The following is a 24,731-nucleotide window of genomic DNA, read 5'->3' as shown; positions in this document are numbered from 1 at the left end:
TAGACTCCCTGGTCTCAGGGTCTCTAGTTTATAGAGAATTCACTACGGGACCAACATGGCGGTCAGCAAATGAGATGATTGCGTTTCTCTGATTGCAAGACCGTGGTGCAAAGTGCTTGTTTTCCTAATGTATTAGAAGAAATTTTACGTTAAAATTGTTTAAGCGAACAGAAATAGAAGAGAATCATGCCAAAAGTCGTGTCGAGGAGCATCATATGCTCCGACACAAAGGATCAAGAAGAATATAGTGAGGAGAAACCATTGCACATTTATTATTGTCTTTGTGGCCAAATGACACTAATTTTAGGTTAGGACTTTTACACATACAATATTTTTCAACCTAACAATGATGATTGAACATTATTACGTGCAATATAACTTTTATCGTAAAATATTTTTATTTTTATTTTGTGAATATTCTTAGAAAATGCAATTTTTTGTAATATTTTGTGAAAATAATTTCAACAAGTTACAATGCTTTAATTTGTTTTAAGTACCAGGTAAATATTTAGACAGTGTAACTTTATATGAATTTCACCAATTGTAATATGCAGATTGTGCTATTGAAAAGTTACCATTACGGAAACGGGATGGAGCAAGAGTAATCGATGGCAGTAAACATGCTCATAAAATGACTTCAGAACGAGACGAGATTGTATTTCTTAAGCGCCTGGAAGGAATTGAGAAGCAACATAGGCAAAAGTGTAAAAAGTACAAATTTAGTTTTATTAATTTACTAGAGAACATAGATTCATCACCTTCAATCGTTTCAATGTTATATCCGTAATTTTGCATTTTACATTCAATTTAAATATCTAGAATTATTTTTACATTTTTGTGCTGTTTGCATTGAAGGTGTGGTTTATTGCTATATTATAAGCATGATCCAGGAGCCAACATAGTATTTATTGTAAAAGGCTCAGTAATAAAAAACTCTGGAGAAGGTCCAATGACAGATATCTATAATCAAGTGGCTGTCGAAAAGCCTAAAAAAATAATGGTTACAAAACACACTAAGAATATGGGCAAATTTAGTTCAGTTACCGTGTCTACGATTGACGAGGAAGAGGATGAAATTGAAGCTGTAAGTCAGTTATATATGCTTGTATTCTGATAATTTACTCTATTTGATTTACTCTAGATAAATATAATTACAATTACAATTACAATAAATATAATTACAATTTCAGAGAGAAGTTGCCGATTCCTATGCAAACAATGCACGCATCATAGAGAAACAATTAGAGAGAAAAGGCATGAATAAACGAAAAACTGTGTCATCTTCCGAAACAGATTTGAAACGAACGAGACCCAGAGGAACGTTGTTAGATATTTAATTTTTATCCCACCCTCTCCTCTTCACATCAGTCAAGTTATCTTAAGTTTTTGTTAGCTGGAGACAAAATGTTTTAAGAATAGGAAGGTAAATCCAATGACTTGTAATATTTTGATCTTTGGATGACATTAAAATGAAAAAGATAATCAAGAAAATCGGGAAAAGTAATTGGTATGTAACCACAAATTAATTTTATTTAATAAGATACAGTGTTCCTCATTCACTTTTTGAATTGTTCGACAAACATTGATAATATGTTAGCTTCTGTCTTTAGAGTTACCTATTGTTACATTTTGGTACACTATTTGTTTCAACGTATGTCAAAGAAAGTAAGTGGTATCAAATTCAATTTTATTTTATATATTGTATATTAATTATATAGAAACGTTTAACATTGTATTAATATATTTATTAACAATATATACATAGAAGTAAATATTTCAAGTACAAATGACTAGATAAAAGTATTGCGTAAAATATACATTGCAAAATAGATAACATTTAATACACAAATAAGTATATAAATCATCAATAATGTAAGCGAAGAAAATGCATTTTCCTGCTTATGACCGGAATTATAAATAAAATAGTATAAATTAGTTAATAATAATTAAGCAGCACCAAAGAGGGAGAAAAATATTTGCTTATCAGTTAGTTTTACATGCTCGGAATGATATACATTTACATCAGCTGGAAAAGCTACCTAAAAATATTCTATAATAGATTATATTGTTTTCTGCTATTTGCTATATTGATCTATGCAAGTTGGAATATAGCATAGGTAATACTGCTAACATTGATGTATACATTTAATTAAGATCTCGTCCGCCTCAATACATATTTGTCCTTAAATAATAATCGTACTATTTTATTTTACACATACCTCAATTATTAAATACAGATATAAATAGTAAGATTAAAAAAATGCAACTTAGTTATAAGCCTTCATTCTTATAATGTAATTCTTAATAGAATTCTTAAAATAACTCTTTCTCCTTACGAAACAATTTCATCTAAAATATTATTCAAAATGCTTTATATCCTATTTCTTATAAGGTTTTACTAATTTTTTATTATAAATTACATTTATTTTATTTTGTGTGAAATTAAAATTATTAAACACAAGTAAGTTGATATAAGTGAATAATAAAATTAATTAACAAACATCATTAATAAAGTAAATTCATAATACAAAATCCAAGGGTTTTAATAAGATGTAAAGTATTAACATAATTTAGTTTTTATTTTGGAAGGGTATGATTTAATAGGTATATGATTATTGTAAAAATCATAAAACTTTGTCGCATTTTTTTAAGCTAAATTTTGAAAGGATAAAATTTATCCTTTATTTATTAAATATATTTATTCTTGTATTAAAGAATAATAAATAAAATTATATACATTGTTATAAATAAATATTAATTTAAAAAATACATAATATGTATTAAATAATTAAAATATTCTTATAATTTTTTCGAAAACAGTTTTGTTAATTTAATAAAACTCGTATTCCTTACATAGATATAATTGCAATGAGAATAAAAAGTATTCGTATAAAAAAATAAAAAAATGAAAACTTGTCATCATTGCAATTTATTTTATATATCCTTTTTTCACTAAATGAATGTGTATTAAAAATTAATAGAATAATTGCGAGATCCATTAGCGCATAGGCAATTGCTATTAGATACTAAATTATATTGTATAATTTCAAAACTAATGTAAAATTACTTTTGTTCCTATTATTATTTAAGAAACATTTCTAAAATATTTTCACACACACACACACACACACACACACACATTATAGATTTTATTATTTCGATAATATTATAGATCTCAAAATTATAAAATAATCATAGCATAATCACTTTCTATTCTTAATTAATTAAGTAATAAATGCAACATATCTTTTTAACTATAATCTTATATACTTTCTTGATTAAATTATTTTCTCTAGCGACAATCAGGACTTATTATAATATGCGTATTCAATGCATTTTACCTCAGGTTTTTATATAAATATCGGTTTGATATAATGCAAAAATTATGAAATATTTGAATAATGAAATAATTATGCATATTAATATAACAATAATAATTCCAATTGTGCTTTTATCAATTATATGAATATACCTAATATATACTTGACTAGAGGAATGGATACTTTACACGCTACTCTTCACAAATCTAGCAACAGCTCTCTTGGCTTCTCTTTCATTTTGCGTGTGTGCGTGTGTGTGTGTGTGTGTGTACGTACCTGCGCGTGCGTGTGATTGTTTCTTATTGACTGGTAAACAATGCTGAAAACCAAATATTGCGCAGACGTCTCTCACTGTTAGAATTAAATTCTTAATGAAATTAAATATTAATTTGCGACGATTTAATGTCCGCCCTTTTAAGTACCGTAGGCTCGTCTTTAAGAAATGTACCGGATCTTGAACCTACTGTAGGCTGCTTTTGCGCATCCCCATTATGGCATTTTTTAATTTTATCATCAATTTTACCAGTAACATTTCTTTTTCCACTAATTAGTGACTTGTTGATTCTGTTAACAACACCGGATTTTGGAGACAATTTCTTGTTGGGGCTGTCAGAACTCTGAGAATTTTGCACTTCCTTTTTGTCTCTTCTCATGTTAGGAGAACCATTCGTCTGCGAAATTTGTCGCGTCCTGAGAGAAGCTGTTGTATTCACCTGTTTGACAGAGACATCTGGCGTTCTCGCAGCGTCCAATAAATTTCTGCGCAAACTAGGTGAACCATGATACATATTGTTAATAGCAGCCGCCCTACTGCGACTAGCGGCAGTGGAACTTTCCAGAGATCTCGGAGGTCGTCTTGTAGTGGTCAAATTCTTTTGTTGCGTTGGCGGCGAACCTTTTTTCGTCCTAGCGTTTACAAATCAAGATGTTGGATTAATATCTAATATCTTTTATTCTATCTCAAAAAATTAGCAAATAATAATCCAATTTCTTTCTTACCTGTCAGAAACCTGCGTTTTATACATGGCTTTTGTCAAAACAGGTGATAGCTTGTTGATTGTACTGGGTTTAAGGGTATTTGTCGGTACCTCCATCGTGACACTATCTGCTACAGATGGATCGATCTTATTTGCCGTTTTTTTCGAAACTGCCGATGCTTTGCTCTGTATGTCCAAGGAATCAATTGATAAATCTATTTTACTGTTTTTCTGTTTCAACGAAGGTGATTCGGGTCTCGTGATACCGCAGCTCTTGCTGATCAAATCTCTCTTGTTACCAATTCGAACCGCATTTGCTTCCGTTAAACTGTCTGACGAGAGCGCCTTCACGACATCTTTCTTCACTGATAGCTTCGTTTTGGGTTGTGGCTTTTTATCTGTTGCACGTTTCATTGCTGGACTAGCGGTGCGTGATGAGTCGGACGAAGAAATCATGACTTTGCGTCGTTGCACACTCATCTTATCCTGATGTGTTGCAGATACGCTTTCCTTAGCGGCAGATTTATTTCTTGGTTCTAGATATCTCGATTTTACCTGCACATTTGTGTGTATATATATATATATATATGCACGCACATGCACACATAAATTCGTGCGCGTATCAATGTGATAGAGGTGTGAAATTAATCAAGTTCCATATTTCATTGGTAAGTGTAAACTATTTAACTTAGACCATGCATGTTTTAGGGACTTTCTATATAAAACAAAGCAATCTTTCAGAATCTGCTATAAAAAAACATTTCTTTCTATTTATAAGACAAGGTTGACTTTCATCACATGTCACATGACCTTGGAAAATGAAACATTAAATATCTCCCGCTTATGTATTTTGTTTGATATAGTTTGCCACGGGCGCAGTTTTCGAGATATTTGACTGGACTATTTAAATTAAGAGACACCCTATACATTTAGAAGCATGCAATCGATAAGAATGAGCCTAAAATATTTGTAAAGCAAAAATACATATAATTCATGTTCAACACAAATGTGAACATGATTGAAGACATGCTTTGCTTGAAATTGTAAACATACCTCTATTTTGTTGGGCCATGATTTTGGCCTGACTGTTTCAACAGTAATTTGTTTATCCTCTTGCATCTTACGTTCAGGTGGATCCGTTTTCGATTTGCACAAAATTTTTTTCATCTCTTTGGATGATGAGACCTGCTTTAAGGTTTTGTCGTTGTGCTCCGAAATTGCCATTTTTACGCGTTTTAAGTCTAAGTTGCGTGTTAGCATCGGGCGATTGGCTTGCACAATTGATTCCTTTAATAATAAAGACAAAAATATAATTTTATTAGAAAACAATATTGCAGCAATTAACAAAAAAAAACATGAATAACTAAATATTAACATATAAAAAATCTAAGATAATTTAAATATCATGTTTGCCATTGAAATTTTCGAGCAGATGTAATGAAAAATCGTTAAACTAAGTTATTATCGAAAAGACTTTTATTTCTCGATTGATTGGTAAAAACTTATTGTAGATGTAATCAATTAACTAACGACTGTGACTTTGATATATTCATTAAGATCATCTTGAGAAACATTCAAAAAGTTTCACTCTATTGTAGTTCATTAGACAGTTATTAACAATTAAAGTAAGAAAAAATAGTAATTAAATACAGTAAAATTGTTAATATTTTAGGATCAAAGTGAACATAATTTATAATAAATATTAATCTGTTGAAGAAAGTAAGACTTACCTTTGAGATGTTCGAACGTTTGAATGTGCGTGTCTTGAGGTAAGTTTCATGAGGTAAGATTACGAGACAAGCCAATTCTTGTATTCTCCTGCGAAGCTCCAGATCCATTTTCAACCACGCGGTAGTTCTTACGGCACGCGTCGCGTCACGTACTAAGCATTTTTCCACGTGACTTTGAATTTTCTGCAGAAAATCAATGAATAACGATCCCCACTTTCTGCCTTGAAGATTATCTGTCTGCGATGCGAGTAGCATTTTATTCAATTTAGAATAACTTTTGCATGCTTGTTCGGGTGGCAATTGTTCGATAGCTGCTAAAAAATTATCCTCCAAGCGGCTAATATTCCACGTTAACTCGTGTCCAAGCATTTGAAAATTTTCATTTCCAAGGACGCCCGTGAAATTTTCTGACAAGAACTTGACTGAAGTCTCCAGTAGATTCGATACCATCCGAAATACGGGTTCTGCCCATCGAACATTCGGCAAAGTCGCCAATAATTTATCACAATCCATCATAGTTTGGAGTACGTTATCAGAGGACTGCAATTGCATGATAGAGGTATAGTTAACAAAATGTCGGAAATTATTTATATATACAGGGTGTCCCATTTTAAATGCCGCAGGCAAAAATCTCGAAAAATATGGGACATACGGAAAAATGTTTCGAACAAAAGTTGCATGGTTTGAAGGGGGCCACATGATGAAAATATGTACTTGACCTCGAGTGACCTTTTCAAGGCCGGGTCAATGTGATGGATGTTTTCTTAAATGGGACTCCCCCCCCCTTTTTTATTGTATATTCTTGTAGCTTAGTTCGAGAGCTTTCCAAAACACTACCTACTTTTGTTTTTTGCCCAAGCAGTTCCCAAGATATGAAGCGTCAAAGTTGACATACCGCCAGCATTCGCATTACCCGATGTACACCGCGGGGAGGTTGCTCGGTCGGATTTGTACATCAGTGGCCCTAAAAAGGGCCGATTTTGTGTATGGGGGTGTGGTAAGCAGTACTAGTACTAGTAACTCCAAATGGAATGCACAGTATTTACTAATAAGCAGAGCTCGAACTTCAGTGCCGCTATCCCCACTTCAGGCTCTCGAGCGCCGCGAGAGACTGCCGACTATGCCTGAGCCTAAGCAATGAGAGGTACCTCTCATTGCTTAGGCTCACGGCATAGTCGGCATCTCTCGCGGCGCTCGAGAGCCTGAAGTGGGGATAGCGGCACTGAAGTCCGAGCTCTGCTTATTAGTAAATACTGTGCATTCCATTTGGAGTTACTAGTATTAGTACTGCTTACCACACCCCCATACACAAAATCGGCCCTTTTTAGGGCCACTGATGTACAAATCCGACCGAGCAACCTCCCCGCGATGTACATCGGGTAATGCGAATGCCGGCGGTATGTCAACTTTGACGCTTCATATCTTGGGAACTGCTTGGGCAAAAAACAAAAGTAGGTAGTGTTTTGGAAAGCTCTCGAACTAAGCTACAAGAATATACAATAAAAAAGGGGGGGGGGTCCCATTTAAGAAAACATCCATCACATTGACCCGGCCTTGAAAAGGTCACTCAAGGTCAAGTACATATTTTCATCATGTGGCCCCCTTCAAACCATGCAACTTTTGTTCGAAACATTTTTCCGTATGTCCCATATTTTTCGAGATTTTTGCCTGCGGCATTTAAAATGGGACACCCTGTATATATACATACCATGTGAACTATATGTTGATGATAGCATTTCTCCATCAGTTCTCGCGGAAGAGTTGCAAATGCTTTGCATGGCCATATTCGTACAAAGTGTTTTGTGATCCATCTAAGTGATTTTCTATATACTTCGTCTAAGCCATATGCTGCGGCTAATGGCATACACTCCAACACTCCAACAGCACACACTTGGCAAGGCTAAAAAATAATAACGATTTTGAGTCATTTGAATGCAAAGCATTAATAAATTAATAAATAAATTAAAATAGCATAATAAAAGCGTCGTATTAATTTATACATTTAATAATATATAATAATATAGGGTGCATCAAGATACTTGATGTATGTACCCGTATATTTGCCAGCATATTTGCGATATATCAATAATTATCAAGAGTTTCATGATTCAAATTTTTCATGAATATAAAACAAATAAAAATATAATTAATTATGTAAATGAGAAAATATTTATAATATTGCAGAGAAATTAGATAGCTAACTGCAAACGTATTATGAATTAATGCACTCTATATGTACTTACCTTATGAAACAAGTGACAATATTTAAGTTTAAGTGTATATCCTATAACTTCTTTGAGACCTTCTAGACACAACATATCAGCCAATGTTGCCAATTCAACGATGCTTATAGAATCTGGTATATTACTTTCCCCACTGTAGATATGACATAATGCAAAATGAACTGCATTATAAGAATACCTAGAATTTAAAAAATATTAACAAATTTAAATTATAAAATTCCTTACGAGTTATTTACACATTATTTTTGATGCCTACCCTTGCAAAGGAATAATATTGCCTGCACTTTCGACCCATCCGCCGCTAAGAATTGCAGCGAAATATTGGCAACGAGAACTTAATATACATTTATGTGCTCTTATGTGTTGACCAGCAACATCTATAGTAATGTCAGGATTAATTTCTTCCAAGAACATCCGCAATAAATCTTCGCCCAATCTATTGTATGGTTTTGTTCCAAGTATGCTTGATGTTTCGGTTTCCTCCGTGCTTCCATCTACAACGAATAATTGTTTGAGAAAATATTCATATAAATTCAGATTCAATTAAATGAAAGAGAAATCCAATAGCGATCATCCTTAGATCGTTAGATCGTACTTGGTAATTATTCAATCTATGGAGAAGGAATATATAGAGATACATGTACATACCGGCTCCAGAACGTCCCATACTACTTTGCATGCTGCTAAGATCAGATTCGGAAATAATCTCTTCCCCTTCATAATCATAGATGGAATTCTCAGCTGGTGACTTTTGTTTGTTGGAAGGAAGTGACGTGCTCATGACAGAAACAAGTTTCTTAGAAACCGGTTTGATTGAACTATTTCTCGTTGTCCCCAATTTGTTCTCTATCCATGACGTTTCTGAAATACTGTTGCTCAAGCTGATACTCTGATACATGCTTCTATCATCATTCACCATCAAGGCATTCATTGCATGATTAACAGTCGGCTTTACATCCAAATCTGACAAACGTACAAAGCTGCAGGAATTTTTCTTATCAGAATCGCGAATTTTTAAATTGCAGCTAGAAATTTTGTCATTCTTTGATGGATAGCAATCATATACTTGCTCTGTATTATTATATTCCGGTTCCTTCAATTCGCATTCTATCTTCTTAATAGTCTCATTCAATGATTTACAAGTTTCCGATATCTTATTGCTGCTGTTTCCTGCGGTGATTATTTGCGTTCTATTATTGATATCTGAAATTGCACCGTTTAGCAAGTTAGGCAAGTCATAGTGATCATGATTATCACTGTCCGGAGAATGTTCACCACTGCTAATATCGAATGTCTCACTTTTACGATTTTCTTCTTCTCTGTTCTCCATGGTTTTTCTCCAGACGGAAACTTCCGAAAGCTGATTTTTATAAATTTTTGTCTCGGTACTTTTTCGATTTTCTACGTAATCGGAAATCTTGTATTCGTGAGAATTTGCATTGACGCGCAGTTCCTCAACGTTTTTAATTTCCACGTGAGAATTGGGCGGAGTATCTTTTACTTCAAACTCGGATGCATCCTCCGATGACGTAGCTATATTGTTTAAATCATATTCCTGTTCTTGTAAAGCTTTAAAATTTATCGTATTATCGTATTCTGTAACCGAAGCTTCTGCTTTGGTTGCGTCGCTCAATGAATGGTTGGAATTACTCGTAGCTTGGAACTGTTTCAAGTCATTACGATTGTCCATTGACATGCTATGTGCGCGCTTGTGTTCCTTTCTAAACATAAGCTCTTTCGCTACGCAACCGTCATTTGCCGATTGAGTCTTGTCCAGATTCCATGAATGTCGCTTGAGTGTTGATCGCGAAGTTGACAGTGTACGCCTTCTCGTTATAGGAGAATCAGATTCTATAAACATGAAAACACTAGGCTTGATTTTCTCCCTTCTTTCTTCTCTTGGTAAATTATTAATCTTGGAATTATTATCATCCGGTTTAATATCTGCTAAATTATTAGCAACTATTGACAAGTTCTGCCTGTGAGCAACATCCCTATTGCTTTCACAATTGTCACTTAAATCAATGAACATTGAAAAAATGTTCTTTTTCCCAATTTTCTTATGACTATCGTCTTTCACGCTTATATCTTGTTTCTCTGGTAGCTTGATTTGAATGTCGTTATTTTTGTCAGAAATATCTATATAAAATTCACAGTAGGGCTTACTATTACTATTCTGATTTTTTCTTTCAGATGAACGATTGCCTTTGCCTTTGCCTTTGCCTTTGCCAAGATCAACATCGTTAATATCTTTTAAATTGACAAAAAAACCCAAACTGCCACATTTTTCGTGATTTTTGGGGTTTTGTAAAAATTCCGAAGTTTTCGAAGTTCCGGAAGTGGAAAAACTTTGCGACATACTTTGAGAATTGCTTTGAGATTTCGATTCATTGCAATCGCTCATGTCAACTACCCAAGCAGTCAAAGAAGAAGACATTTTAGGAGGCTTTGCTTTGACCTCAGGATTATGCATAATCACGGAACCTCCTGACACGATTGGTGTAGATTCCGTTTTACGTCGCACAATCGGACTGTCCGAACACTTGAAATAATCCAAAGTGCTAACACCACCAGAGATAATCGGAGTAGCTTCATCTCGTCTATTTCTCTTTATATGTTCCATCTTATCATTTTTCTCTAAGGTAGAATTTAAAGTAACTGGTAAACTATTGCTGTAACAATTCGATACGTCGTCCGATTCTGCATCGTAGTTCATGATTGATTTATCGCTGGCACTTTTGGTTACAGGATAAATCGTGCAGGATCTGTTCAAGTTATTTTCTAAAGGACTCTTTTGCGTTTCTATCTGGTTAATTTCGTATTTGTAATCCTCAAATAAATACGACATCGGACGATGAGTATTAGTAGAAGTAATCTGTACTTCAGATGCGAAACTAATCAATGACTCGGTAATCGGAGGAGCTTCGGAAGATGCATGACAAATGGAATCTCCATCTACACGGTGTCCTGAATACTGTGGAATGGCACTTTGAAAAACAAGACTACCTTGCCGACGTTCATATTCTTGTCTCAAAACGGATAATTTCTCGTCGTTGGAATCAAGTTCAAACGTGTTTCTTCTGATGAGCATCGATTGCTGCCTCTCATTCGCAATACAGTTGCTTTCACTTTCACCTCCTATTGTTTTAATGTTAGTTGACTTTTCCATTTTCTTATCTCGATCGCTGCTTATTTTTCTATTATCAGGACATGGAGAGGAATGTGCACTCTCCCCACTGTCTGCCTCCTTAATTTCTACGATCAATGACTCTTTGTTTGCAAGCTTGTTTGCATCTGCTGTTTCTTCCAATGCGGTATCCGTTCGCTTTGCTTTACGTGACTTACAAGACAGTTGCAAATATTCAGTGAGCTTTAGTTCTCGTTCAAATTCTGTCGTTTGCTCACAAGTTTCACGAGTTTGCACGGTCGATTTGCATGGTTTAACTGACGTAAAATTATGTGACTGCCCTTCTACTGTACCGTCCGATCTATTGGCTGTACAATCTACATAATTTGAAGAAACTGAAAAGTATGGTAACGATGGATGACTATTAGTAGTGCATTGATTCTTCGTTACATTTGTAGATACAATGTCTATTTCATCATTTAGAGTAGATGCATCGATAAAATAAGAACCACTTGTAGAGCAACTATTATGACCTGTCATGTCAGTAGGATGCATATGGTCCAATGCTTTAACCCTTGTACTTTCTAATTCTTCAACAGCAGGCTGTATTTTTTGCTCCAATTTACAATTTTTGGAAGTTCCTTCATGGTAACTATTTTCTGTAAAGACAGGCTTAATAAATTCAAAGCATTTGTTTTCATCATTATCATAGTCTAATTTATGAAACGATTCGCTTGATTCTCGACCTTTGTATTGAAAAATCTCATCGGTGTTTAGTCTTGTCTCTTGAATATTCTCTAAAGTATCCGCTAATTGATATCCCTTTTGAAGAGTTGAATGCGTTTTACTATGATTATTTGATACGGATTGGATTGCAGCTCGACAATCGTCATTATTAAAAGACTTGCAATATTCATCGTTTGCCAAGAGTGGTTCATGACTGTTACATGTTTCTTCGGTATGTATTCGATCAGAAACATCATCTTCAGTAGAGGAATATTCTGTCATCTGCATCACATCACAGTTCAAACTGGAATTCTCAGACGTAATCTCGTGCGAACTTATCGAGCCTGCTTCCAGACCGGACTCAGTCATTTTTGATGTAACAAATTTCATTCATTAGAACATGCTTCTTCTCCTGCAGATACAGATGTGTGTCGCAGCTTAATGTCAGATGATTCTTTCATATTCTGTGAATAAAAAGCAGGTATGTATGTATGTATGTATGTGTATGTGTCTGTGTGTGTGTATATACCTAATATATGTATATATTGAATCAGTTAAAAAGTTTGGTTCAATTTTTGCATCACATTTTGTTTTGTTGTATTCAATAGAAACAAATTATTTATCAATTATGATTAGACATTAACAACATTATTAGAAGTAAATTGATTTTTGGAAAACTTGAGAAGTGAAAGGTTATATTTTTTCCTGGGTGGAGATTCCTGGGGAAGAGATGAAAGCACATCTCCTACTGACACATTTATATTGATTTTGTTTCTTGTTGTTACTTTTATTATTACATTTAACGTTTTATTAGACAACAAGCAGCAACTCATATCTTTTGATAGTTGCTCATTTAAATAACACAGTCATGTAAACAACATGGTCAAAATCATTAGAGCTGTCTTTCCTATAACGCATAATTACCAGAAATAAATATAAGTGCAAAATAAAAAATACCTTTTTGCGATTTTTTGCGAAGCAAAAACGAACAAATCTCTCAAAAGGGGCTTTTCTTTTTAGTTTGCCGATTTTCCACATGTTTCCCAAGTTTTAACATTTAAATTCGGGACAACCTGCATAACCTATATAAAGGTCTTGCTTAATATGGATATAAACTTACAATTAGAATAAGGTTCTTACAAGTACTTGGTTCTAAATCAAAATCTCTCTCTCTCTCTCTCTATATATATATATATGTATATACGTACGAGTATATATCTTAATCCAAGATATATACGTATATTCACGCCTGTGTACGTACATAAATATAAAACACAAAATTTTGATTTTATAGAATGATTAGAATAACGAAAAAATTATAATTAATATTCGACGGTGTAGATATTTTTCTCGTGTGAATAATTTATTGATCGCTCAAATACGTACCTCACATTATTTCTATTCGCCGGTATGCCGATGCATGTTACATCATTTGTTACTGTCCTGTTTGATCACTCGTTACAATCATTTCACACATTATCATAGTATGCTGTTACAATCTTTATTTTTATGTCATTATTACAATGATCATTATTTTTTGTCACTTTTTCACCATCATACCGTGAATGATTACAAATACGACAGACGACGGACGACTACGCGAAATCCCGGACAAGTGACAACCAGCGACATCAGCGAAAACTATGGAACAGAGGAGCCAACTTGTCATCACCGGCCAACTCTCATTTAGCCAATCACAGCGAGGCGTCGACGCTATAATTGGCCAGATATCGACCTTTGCAGTCGGTAGTCGCGTAGTCTGATACGGGCTTAAGTTTATCTGCAGATGCTTTATGGATCATTTCATTGGTTATGGAGTATCTGAAGATATAATATCCGACTATGAATACCAGCCATAATAGTGACTCTAGCGATTTTACGAAAGTTAATGGCGCGACCATTCACGTTGTGCTTTACAATTTTATCACTTCCACTTTCTGAGACTTTTTCAGTTGCCTATCATTCTCTAAATTAGATATTGATTATTCAATCATTAATTGTCTTTTATATTACTTAATTCGTAAATTAAAGATAACCTTAGATTAATTTAGATTCTTTGCAATCATAGTATCTTGCCTTGAAACAGACTTAAATGGTTGACAATTGTTAGTTTATATCACCTTTAATAAGCTTTCTAGTCAACATCAGTACAAGATGCCAGAAAACGTGGTATATAATTTTTTCTCTTAAAATCTAGTTTTCTCTTTTTTTATTTTATGCTTGTTTTTATTGTGTGCATTATGAGCATTAGGTTATGTTTGTATTCTTTTTTTAATAAAATGTACGAAAAGAAGAAATCGTATCTTATTCAATAATTCAGGTTTAGTTTAACGTAAATTAGAAGAAGTTTATTTTTTGTATGTTTTTGCATTTTTATTATAATTTTATATTTTCTAATGGTATGTTGTGTTTGAAATATTTTAAAATAATAAAAGATAATTTTTTTTGAAGTTAAATAGTGATCATGTGGACGTTAAGTTTGCCAACTGTAAACTTCAGAACAATAATGAAGAACATGATGAACCTAATGTACATTTTGAACCCATAATTTCATTGCCTTTGATAGAAGTATCTAACAATGAAGAGGATGAACTAGAGATGTTGAAACTGTAAGTTAATATTGGAAAGTGTAGATATACGCCTATAAGGAATTATAAACATTTGTTTATTGTAAAGAATTATAAAAAAATATTTCTAGGCGAGCCAAATTATATCGATATGATACATCGAATAATCCAGCAGAATGGAAGGAACGTGGCACAGGAGAAGTGAAATTATTGAGACACACAACAAAGAACACAGTCAGAGTAGTCATGCGCAGAGATAAAACTTTTAAGATTTGTGCTAACCATTTTATTACTCCATGGATGGAGTTAAAACCAAATTGCGGTAGTGACAAAGCATGGATCTGGAGTGTACTGGCTGATTACGCGGATGAGCAACTCAAGCCGGAATTGCTTGCAATACGTTTTGCAAATATTGAAAGCAAGTTTCCAAAAAAATATATTAAATTTTCTATATCTTTCCAAGACATTATTCAGACAAAAGGGTCTAAGTAATACTGTTGGAAAAAAAAGTCATTTTTTGTTAAACAGTGTAAGGTAACGTTATAGAATATTTTTACTGTATTATATTTCTATCCAATGCAGATGCATCTATGTGGAAGGAAACATTTGAAAAAGCTAAGAAGATCGTAGGATCTGAATGTGAGATCTATGCTGGGAAAAACAATTCAAGACAAGAACATGTTAAGAATAATAGTAAATCTATCAGCAATATAAACTTGAATGAAAGTATTAATTGCAAGGATCAAACCAAATTATCTGAGCCAACTGAAGAATGTGAAGCTACCTCTCAGGAAAAAGAAATTGAAGAAAAGGTGACGATGGCAGAAAAAAAAGATATAAAAAATGAGGAAAATATACTGATCGAAATCTTGAAATTAAAAGTAAAAGATGAAGATGAAGATGAGAAGAAGTAATAGATTGTAGAATCATGTTCAATGTTTACCTTAACATTTATGAATATGTTTATTGTCAAGACAGCACATTCCAATATTATACAATGCAAGTTGTCGTTTCGATCAACATCTTGTTGATTAAATTTTACATAAATGTGACATTTTTTTTAGCAATGGTGTCTGATAAAGGGCTGAATAAATTTCATGTTTTGTGATAAAATTACATATATATACATATTCAGAAAGTTTTAGAAAATGGAGTAATTAGATACAAAATATTATTTACTAAAAAAATAAAAGGGGAAAAAATGCATATTGAATAATGCATTTTGGGATATGGAGATATGTAAATCGACAATCGCGCATGATTGATCGCTCAGGAAATTGCACTTTAATTTTCATTAACCAAGGAAGATAACTGAAGGATTATATCATGTATTTATTGATATGAAAATCGCATTACGTATTTCTCTTGACAACGTTAAACATGTTGAAAATGTCTTGTACGTATATTATATAATAATCAATGAAATTGTTCAATTTGTTGCCAATTTTATTTACGATATAATATTTTTAATCACAACTTACTTAATTTTTATTCATTCGCGATCCATTTCTTTGGAAAAAATATTAAATTTTAGTTTTATATCATAATGAATTAAAAATATTGTATTCAGTTATATGTATAAATGATTTGTAACATTGTAAGTTAAGATATCTTTTAAATAAAAAGTGAAATTCCACATGTTCAATAATTATTGCCTTGTTTGCTTCTGCATTAACATAATATAGAATGTACAAAAAGATACATGTATGTATAATTTCATATAAAATATTGTTATTTATAAAATATTGCATTAAAAAGAGTATAGAAAAATTTTACATTTTTAATTTTATAAATTTCACATGAAGCAAAATAAAATATATATTTATAGATATTTAATACAGGTATATAAATATAGTAATGAATTAAATAATAAAGATACTATGATAATTTAAACAACATTTAAGTATAATACATCACAATTCTTATTTTAGTCAATGATATGGAATAGAGTATATAAAATACAAAATAATATAAAGAATCGATTATTTATTATAAATTATTATTTGTATTATAAACTTTATTGTTATATAATATTTGCATAACAAAAAATTAATTAAATTCCTTATAGTTCGTCTCTTGCTGAAAAAGACTGTAGAATGTTTCGTCTCTCCTCCATCGTGCGCTTCTTTTGTTCAGATAATTTTCCTCTGTAAAGAAGCCCCTGTATTCGTGTTTCCTCTGTCTGAATAAACACATCTCCTCGTTCCAAGATTTTCTCCATGGTCTTCACGTAGACTTTTGCAGCTTCCCGTTGTTCTTCGGGCAAAGTTTCTTCGAAAATTTTTGTCTTTTTCAATATCTCCTAGATAAAAAAAATAGACACTTTTTTTTATAGGGAAAACTATACTGCAGATCCTGCTCGCTTTTTGTCACCAATCTGCTGGCAGAATCTGCTGAAACATCACTGTGTAAATAGTGGACGCGAATTAAATAACTAGATATTATATTTTTTATCTCATGATAGGTACCATTTAATAGATTTGTTAACTAAACACTTGTGAGAAACAAATTCTGAATCTGTTCTCATAATTACTAATTATTTTGAAATTTATTGAAATATTTTCAAAGCTACTGCATATAGACACGATTGTTACGAAGCTTTATAACAAATTATGTTACCTGTCTTTCCTGTTCGCCTGCGACTTTGAATTCTTCAGCTAGTTTATCCAGTCGTTCTACACATCCTGGTAAACCTAAATATACTTTTGAATTGAATCTAATAAATCGTTTCAAATATTCGCCAGTGAATTCAGAATTCTTCTCAGTGGTAAATCTGATTGGTTCCGATTTGCCTTGTACAAATAGCAGAACTACTGGGAAATCTTCTTTCTTGATGTTATATCGTTGCGCTAGATCCGAATTCTCTTTATTGCCGAAATCCTTCACACCTACTGTACCTACCAGGAGATCTTGCGAATCCTTAGTATCAGCTGCTACAGTGGCATATTGTTCATGCTTACCACCATACGGAAATGCAACATCAAATTTTACAAGTACCGCCTTGAATTTGGAGATTACCTGCAAGTGAAAATATATGTTTAATAGAAAACTTCAAAATCCTCCATAATTTCAAAATTCTACTCGAAAGGTTTTTCATTGACACTTGTAATTATTTTCGCTTTTCTCGTATGAAATTAAAACAGAATCCTGTACGTATACCTTAATTCCTTATTTAGATTTTACTAGATCGTTACAGTGAAATGTCTTTCAAGTGACAATTTATGTAACTTAACAGTAAAAAGTAAATATTTTCCTCATACCTTATGAAACGAATAGGAATCCAAAGGTAGGCAACCTTTACAATCTTCACTCATAGAAATGTGCAAAATAGCAATGACGAGAACAAGTACGCTTTTGAGCTGCATCATAAATTGTAAGAATTTCAAGAATAGTGTAGCTCACACACTTTTTATATAATTGTTTTGCTCAATTAATTTTTTTACTATTAAGTACTCCAAGTTTTTGCCATATGCAATCATTGGACATAATAATTTTTACGTATTTACAAACAGCACTTGTCATACAATGCTTGTGTAATGTATGTACATACGATGTATGTCACGTATAAAGTAAATCAATGGGACTTTATATTCCGGTTAACCTATATCAGATTAAAAAGCGAGAGAACGCCGAAAGATCAGGTTGGCGATCTAGTGATTTCCCTAGAATTGTTGACTCTCAGTGCTTGCAAATTAACTTTTGACCAGACCAAAAATCTCTAGTTTCTATTGTCCTCCCTTTTTTTCAAGATTTGTCAGCTGCCTAATAAAATGGAGAAAAGTATTAAAAAATAATAGCGACTACGTCGAAAAGTGACATGTTTATTATTCTTTTGTAAATAAAGGCGCCAATTCGTGCACCTTTCGGATTGGAAAAGAAAAAATTTTATTATTGAATTATCCTGGCGGAATCAAACGGATTTACTGGAAATAAATATTTTTTTCTCTGTAAAGTTTCGTGAACATGACACATCGTATAGATGTAACACAATATGTATAAGAGAATTTACACAATTGCTACAAAATAAAATATACTAATACATGTATAATAAATACATATTTCTTTAATTTCATTAAGAATTCTTATTAAGGTTAATTTCATTAGTCTTTTTTGCACATTAGTCGCACCGTTTCAGTTCACTGTGTCATGAATTGAATTTAGTAATGTATTTTAATTATGTTTGTGCCACTTCATATAATATTACGTTCAATGCAATTTAGCATTGTACAATATTCAACAATTTATTGCTTTAATGTAAAATATGTTAATGACCTAATATGATATTTGCAACATTCTGGCCATCTATTATCTCGATCCAGTAATCATCAGGATCTTTGATAAAAGCAATACCCTTTATTTTGCCGTCGTTTAACTTTTTCACAAATGGCACATTTAATTGTTCAAATCTCTCGCAAGCTTTTTCAATGTCAGGTACCGTGATTCCAATGTGACCTGCATTTTAAAGAAACATTCATTATATAAAAAAATGTTGCTCTTTAGAGAGAAGGATTAATTCAGACATTTTATCTTTTCCTTACCAAATCCTGCAGGCTCTGAGTTTCCATTGTGATATTTAGCATCTGGATCAGTTTCTGTTCCCCAATTACTGAAATATATAATGTAATTATAACATTTTGTCTGATAATGTGCTGGCTTTTGCAAAGTTTTACAAGTTGAACCAAAAACATGTATTAAACTTACTGAGTTAACTCTATAGTCGCTGGTCTACTAAACGTCCATGTAATACTTTCTCTTCTATCAGTTGGTATATCCTTCTGATTTTCATAACCAAGGAAATACAGGGAAAATTTCAGTTCTGGAAAATCGAACTTTTGCAGCAAAGTCATACCAAGTACTTTAGTATAAAACGGTAAAGATTTTCTTGGATCCTTGATACGAAACATTGTCTGTTGCATGATGTATCCATCTGTAGCAGCATCCGGGACTTTGCAAAGCTCACGCGTTTCACTATTGGTCAATCCTGATGGTTCACCCATCTATAATTAAAACATAATTAGTTATTGAGAATATATAAGTATTATATGTTGTCATATTATCAAAATGGAATCAATGTGTCTTTAGATAATTATTAATTTATCCAAAACTTGTCCATGATTTATTTGAAAAGTTTTTAACCTCCAAGTAATTATTCACAACTTCTTCTTCTTAGTGTTTAATGGCACCCAATCCCGTTCGATACGGCCAATTGCAAAAATGAGTGAAATACAAAATACGAAATAACAAGTTGAAAAAAAGAAAACTTGGAACAACCGTTGTGCACCTGACGACTGTCCCCTTCGAAATCCATTATTCACAACTGAATAATTACTTAAGGCCCTTGCACAATAGGCGATAGCGATAAGCGATAGGCAAAACTGGGCAAAATTTTCTTGCAATTGCCTGTTTCGTTTTCCATTCTGCATTGTCATATGCATTTTCTAGTGTTGCAATTCTCTATTTCTATTGCTGTGCTATGGCTATTGCTTTATACTATTGCCTCTGTTATTTTTCTATCGCTATCGCTCTCGCCTATTGCTATTGCCTATCGTGCAAGGGCCTTTTAGGCGAGACATCCTGTATATCAATGATATGATTTCGGCACCCTTCTCTAATAAAGGCCCTTGCACAAGAGGCAATGGCGAAATAGGCAATAGTATCAAGCTATAAAGTACTATAAAGCAATAGCGATAGCGATAGCGATAGCACAGCAAGAAAAATAGAGAATTCCAACACTAGAAAATGAAAAACGGAACAGGCAATAGCGAGAAATTTTTCCGAATTTTGCATATCGCCTATTTGTGCATATCGCCTTAATCCAATATGCATGCGTATGCGCATGCGCACAAGCATATGCATAACATATGTATATATAGCACATACTGCTATCCAGTAATTTAAATTAAACTGAGAATAGTTGATTTACATAAGCAATCATTGACAGAACGACAGACACGAGAAATCATCATCCTAACACAACCTCATAATAAATCTTTCCAATTGGTACTACATTAAATTGTAGCATCCAGGTTAGATCATGAAGTGTTTCCAATCTAACCTTTTATTTTTTTTTATAGGACGGCGATTTTTACGTGAAGTCGTGAAGAATACTCGTGGAAACGTTGCACGCTCTTAACTATTGCACGTCACGCTTTTGTACAATAAGTTCTTACCTTTTATGAAATATATTAAACAAAGGCGGCACGTGATGGGAACGTTTTGCACACGGGACAGATACTTTATAGACGAGGAGTAATTGTATATTACGATACTATAGTAGCACGTATATATGCGTACTAACCTACTGTGCTGCACGAATGCACGCGCTCAACGCGCATGCAGCCATACACGCGCAACGTAAATGACGTGTTTTGTGAACGCAAAGTTTCGGGAGTATCTCCCATTGAACGTGTTTCGATCGAGTGCTTTCTCGTATTTATCTTGTCCATCAAGAATTCAAGAGTGATCATTTTGAAACGAATCAAAAGCGTGACGACTGATCGTTCAGGCGTAATATTTTCTCTCCTATCCATTGGTATATATATTGTGTGTATATATATTGTATATATCTTAGTATTCAATACAACATATAGGGAAAATTTTATTCATAAAAAGTCAAGCTTTTGCTTTTGCTAAATACAGTGTCTCAATGGAAAAAACCAATATTCTTTTGCATCGTTAATACGATACATTTTTTCATTCACATTAGATTGTTTATAAGTTTATGCGACGCAATGGCACACTGGTTTCATCGCAATGTCCTAAAGGCGACAACGAGTCAAAAATTTGAGCTAAAAGTCACGAATCCCACAAATGCTATCAGGAAACTTTGCAGGTTAGAAAATTAACTTTGAGTGTTTTGTGCACTTTGTAAAGCTTTGTAAAGCGTCTCCACTGGAGCAACAGAAACAATAAGGAACTCGAAGAAACTTTTAGCAAGGAGCAGCATTTGTAAGAAACATGGAACATCAACAAAAAAGTTGCTCCTTGTTGCTCAGGTAGAGACGCAGCTTAAGACACACTTGCTAACGACATGGTTTTCCAAGGCTGATAAAAACTAATATATTTAGTAAGGATTGCCTTTCAAACAAAATGCAATTATTTAAGAACGTCGATTTATGATTTATGCTAATGTAACAAGATATCATCTTTATCATCTATAACATTTTTTAATAAGGTGGAAAGTTTTATGTCTCCTGTTTTTTCATACATTACATTTGTGCCTAGTGATTTAAAGCTCTCAAGAAGTAGACTTCTGGATCTAATCAGAAATGCAAACAATACAAACGACACAGTGGAATCTGCGTTTCTCAGTTATTTAAGTCTGTTGTATGGATTTTTGTGGGAAGTCAAGACGTCCGAGGAACAAGTTCAGCATGTTGGCAGACCTAATCCCAGCAAACTCAGAAATGTTCTCGTATTCAAATGGACCCATACGTTACTTGGTGGAAGCACATTGTCAGTCAATCAGTTGTAGAAAAAATAATTCATTTAAATTTCTAATTAAAAATCACGATTCTTTTAAAATTACAGTTCCAGCATTGATTCCGTTTATGAAGCAGCTAACATGAGTGTCAATATAGGCCTTTGGTTTATGAAGCATGCAGCAATGATTGCAGCAAAAGATGAGTAAGTATAAATTAAAAAATAATCTGCTTAATTTTGCTTTATGTGGAAACAGAAAAGAAATGGTGCTAATTATTAAAATGGTGCGACTGTACAATTTTTAGCATAACAATGAATGAAGCCAAGGAAGTACATCATATGTTAAGACGAGCTGCCGGGATATTTACTTTTGTGCAAACTGAATTTCTACCACAATTGGCTAGTCCACCTCCCTTGGCAAGCGACTTGGATCCCCGTGTGTTAAACGCATATGTTAATCAATGTACAGCGGAAGCACAAGAAGGTATGTCGACACGACGATGATATTTTAAGAAGCTAACTTATTCTTATTGTTAGTTAAACTCACATGTGATTTTTCATTTTGCAGTAACAGTAGCCAGAGCGGTCGAACTCAAACACAATTCTAGCTTGATATCTGCTTTAGCTAACGAAACCAGTAAACTATTTCTGGATGCTGCTAATACACTTCGTCCATTTAAACCAGAAATATCTGCCCAGTGGATTAAATATTTAGAACTAAAGGCAGCATTTTATCAGTCTTACGTAAGTCCACAAAAGTTATCAAATTAATTCAGTTATGATGATATATCAAATATATTTATCAATCCATTTATTATTATCTATTACTATACAGGATGGCGCAGCACATTTCTACATAATATTCACATAATTAAATATGCATAATATCTAAATTAAAAATTTAGAATAATCGTATATGTATAATTATGATTATGATTATTATTATTTTGTTGTGCGCGTGTATATTGTGTGTATGATATGAATTTTCATTTCCAGGCTTACAACTATTGTGGTGAAAAACTATTAGCAGCAGATAAGTGTGGCGAAGCAATACGAGCAATGCAAGAAAGCGAATCATGTCTACAGAGGGCGAAAGCCCTGTGTCAAGAATATGGGAGAACACATGGACCCGCTTCTCGCGTTAAGCCTGATCATCATACTGTATTTAAGCGTTTAGCGCCAGCAGTAAAGCTCACGCTTGACAAATGCAATCGAGAGAACAGTCTGATGTAAGTAGTTGGTTTGTAAATGTTATATATATATATATATATATATATATATATATATATATATCAATCAATGATGCAAGTAGACTACTACTAAAGCGCACTAATCTACATTTAATATCAGATATCATCATACGGTACCAGAAGAAGTGCCACTTTTAGATACCAAAGCCACTTATGGTCTGGTTAGTCCAATCGACTTTCAAATGCCATCACCAAACTCCATTTGGAATTTCGATATGTATAGAGTACTAACCAGTGTAATGACTGCAAAAATAGAAAAGGAACAAACTTTGCCACCAATTAAAGAAGAAGTAATTCACCACAGCAGCAAAGAACCAAAGAATGCAAGCGGTTGCATGTTACAGTAAGATTCCTTCTACGTTGATTATACTGTTTGCAAATAGTTCTCTTTCTTCATCACAGTGATATTAATTTTAATTATGATAGACATGGGTGTACTGTATTTTAATTAAATAATGAGAAAGGGGGGTAGGAGAGAGAGAGAATTTTTGTTTATTTGTTATATTTTACATATTGTTAAAGATATGAAATTGTTGTATATATTACAGTTCAACCAAAAAAAAAAACCGGAAGGAGAGTCGTTTCTTATAGTTTTTTTGGAACGCTGAACGCGAATCTGGTTTCCAAATTGCTCCATCACGTCACAATTTTGCTGGACGTGCTGGAGAAGTTTAATTGCAATCAAAATAAAGTATCTCGTTCCGGTGTTCGAAAAAAAGTCATTTTTTGTTGAACAGTGTTATTATACAAGGGCGTTTATATGTATATAAGTTGGAAACACTATAAGGTGCAATAAATAGTGGCAAGGCAATAGTGACAATGCGCAGTTAGCGTTCTCAGAATGTTCTTATAAGTCACCGTACTATGTCACTATTACTTGTTTACGCTCGTTGTTGGATACAATCACGGTTTTGTCTATAGAATACTTCGCTTAGTACGTGGACGTTCGAGATGCATTCTAATTTGCCAAGTTTAATCAATTAATAATTCTTTAATTATTGCGAAGTTTGTGCAAAGCAATGTAGAATTTTTGTTCAACTTGAACTCTTTTTTTTTTTTTATTTTAACGCGAAATAATACACGTATGTAATCTATAGATTATATTTAATATATATTACGATTATATATGTATAATATATATATATTCATATAATATATATGAGCAACTCATATACGTACAATACAACTTACTTTCATTAATGCAATGTAGAATAATATGTTAAATGTTATATGTATGTGTGCAAAAGTTTTAATCATTTTTTGCACATTTTCGCTTTAGGTGCATAATATAATTCACTCATCTAAAGATATTGACCCTTGTTTTGTACGATTTTCTGCCAAGTTTCGAATTCCTTTGGATTTTTCCTAA

At 33.0% G+C, this 24,731-nt stretch overlaps 6 protein-coding genes across 12 annotated transcripts; 3 read left to right on the top strand and 3 right to left on the bottom strand.

Annotated features, from left to right (window-relative positions):
• The first annotated feature begins 186 nt into the window (after positions 1–186).
• LOC105283805 (UPF0428 protein CXorf56 homolog) lies at positions 187–2,194 on the top strand. Its single transcript, XM_011346857.3, has 4 exons — positions 187–307; positions 555–711; positions 856–1,084; positions 1,191–2,194. The coding sequence occupies exons 1-4, from the start codon at positions 187–189 to the stop codon at positions 1,335–1,337; spliced, it is 654 nt and encodes a 217-aa protein (XP_011345159.1). The 3' UTR covers positions 1,338–2,194.
• Positions 2,195–3,245: 1,051 nt separating this feature from the next.
• LOC105283806 lies at positions 3,246–13,746 on the bottom strand. Of its 3 annotated transcripts, XM_011346860.3 has the most exons (11): positions 13,510–13,746; positions 13,081–13,205; positions 12,144–12,587; positions 8,919–12,056; positions 8,527–8,764; positions 8,271–8,448; positions 7,736–7,927; positions 6,028–6,567; positions 5,351–5,584; positions 4,320–4,852; positions 3,246–4,226 (listed from the first exon to the last, which is right to left on the bottom strand). In XM_011346860.3, the coding sequence occupies exons 3-11, from the start codon at positions 12,511–12,513 to the stop codon at positions 3,698–3,700; spliced, it is 5,952 nt and encodes a 1,983-aa protein (XP_011345162.2). In that variant the 5' UTR covers positions 12,514–12,587; positions 13,081–13,205; positions 13,510–13,746; the 3' UTR covers positions 3,246–3,697. The 3 variants fall into 3 exon arrangements, with proteins under 3 accessions (XP_011345162.2, XP_011345160.2, XP_011345161.2); XM_011346858.3 differs by having other exon boundaries at positions 8,919–12,587; XM_011346859.3 differs by lacking the exon at positions 13,081–13,205 and having other exon boundaries at positions 3,698–4,226; positions 8,919–12,587.
• A 248-nt stretch (positions 13,747–13,994) lies between these two features.
• LOC105283854 (ran-specific GTPase-activating protein) lies at positions 13,995–16,338 on the top strand. Its single transcript, XM_011346951.2, has 4 exons — positions 13,995–14,292; positions 14,575–14,732; positions 14,822–15,108; positions 15,273–16,338. Exons 1-4 carry the CDS (start codon positions 14,278–14,280, stop codon positions 15,602–15,604), a joined length of 792 nt encoding a protein of 263 aa, XP_011345253.2. The 5' UTR covers positions 13,995–14,277; the 3' UTR covers positions 15,605–16,338.
• A 241-nt stretch (positions 16,339–16,579) lies between these two features.
• LOC105283808 (endoplasmic reticulum resident protein 29) lies at positions 16,580–18,092 on the bottom strand. The gene is made up of 3 exons (XM_011346866.3): positions 17,951–18,092; positions 17,310–17,708; positions 16,580–16,992 (listed from the first exon to the last, which is right to left on the bottom strand). The coding sequence occupies exons 1-3, from the start codon at positions 18,056–18,058 to the stop codon at positions 16,753–16,755; spliced, it is 747 nt and encodes a 248-aa protein (XP_011345168.1). The 5' UTR covers positions 18,059–18,092; the 3' UTR covers positions 16,580–16,752.
• A 32-nt stretch (positions 18,093–18,124) lies between these two features.
• Positions 18,125–20,999, bottom strand: LOC105283807 (lactoylglutathione lyase). Of its 4 annotated transcripts, XM_011346862.3 has the most exons (5): positions 19,972–20,151; positions 19,392–19,687; positions 19,229–19,296; positions 18,963–19,142; positions 18,125–18,452 (listed from the first exon to the last, which is right to left on the bottom strand). In XM_011346862.3, the coding sequence occupies exons 1-5, from the start codon at positions 19,996–19,998 to the stop codon at positions 18,445–18,447; spliced, it is 579 nt and encodes a 192-aa protein (XP_011345164.1). In that variant the 5' UTR covers positions 19,999–20,151; the 3' UTR covers positions 18,125–18,444. The 4 variants fall into 4 exon arrangements, with proteins under 4 accessions (XP_011345164.1, XP_011345165.1, XP_011345166.1 ...); XM_011346863.3 differs by lacking the exons at positions 18,125–18,452; positions 19,972–20,151 and adding an exon at positions 20,861–20,999 and having other exon boundaries at positions 18,494–19,142; XM_011346864.2 differs by lacking the exons at positions 18,125–18,452; positions 19,972–20,151 and adding an exon at positions 19,827–19,966 and having other exon boundaries at positions 18,494–19,142.
• LOC105283809 (BRO1 domain-containing protein BROX-like) lies at positions 21,000–24,670 on the top strand. 2 transcript variants are annotated; one of them, XM_011346868.3, is made up of 8 exons: positions 21,000–21,222; positions 21,409–21,522; positions 21,915–22,145; positions 22,221–22,316; positions 22,418–22,596; positions 22,681–22,856; positions 23,109–23,341; positions 23,463–24,670. In XM_011346868.3, exons 2-8 carry the CDS (start codon positions 21,422–21,424, stop codon positions 23,707–23,709), a joined length of 1,263 nt encoding a protein of 420 aa, XP_011345170.1. In that variant the 5' UTR covers positions 21,000–21,222; positions 21,409–21,421; the 3' UTR covers positions 23,710–24,670. The 2 variants fall into 2 exon arrangements, with proteins under 2 accessions (XP_011345170.1, XP_011345169.1); XM_011346867.3 differs by having other exon boundaries at positions 21,397–21,522.
• Positions 24,671–24,731: the final 61 nt, after the last annotated feature.

This window comes from Ooceraea biroi, chromosome 4, assembly GCF_003672135.1.
Source record: "Ooceraea biroi isolate clonal line C1 chromosome 4, Obir_v5.4, whole genome shotgun sequence".
Taxonomy (NCBI): domain Eukaryota; kingdom Metazoa; phylum Arthropoda; class Insecta; order Hymenoptera; family Formicidae; genus Ooceraea; species Ooceraea biroi.
The sequence above is the reverse complement of the archived record's forward strand: the minus strand, read 5'-3'. Positions and strand labels throughout refer to the sequence as shown.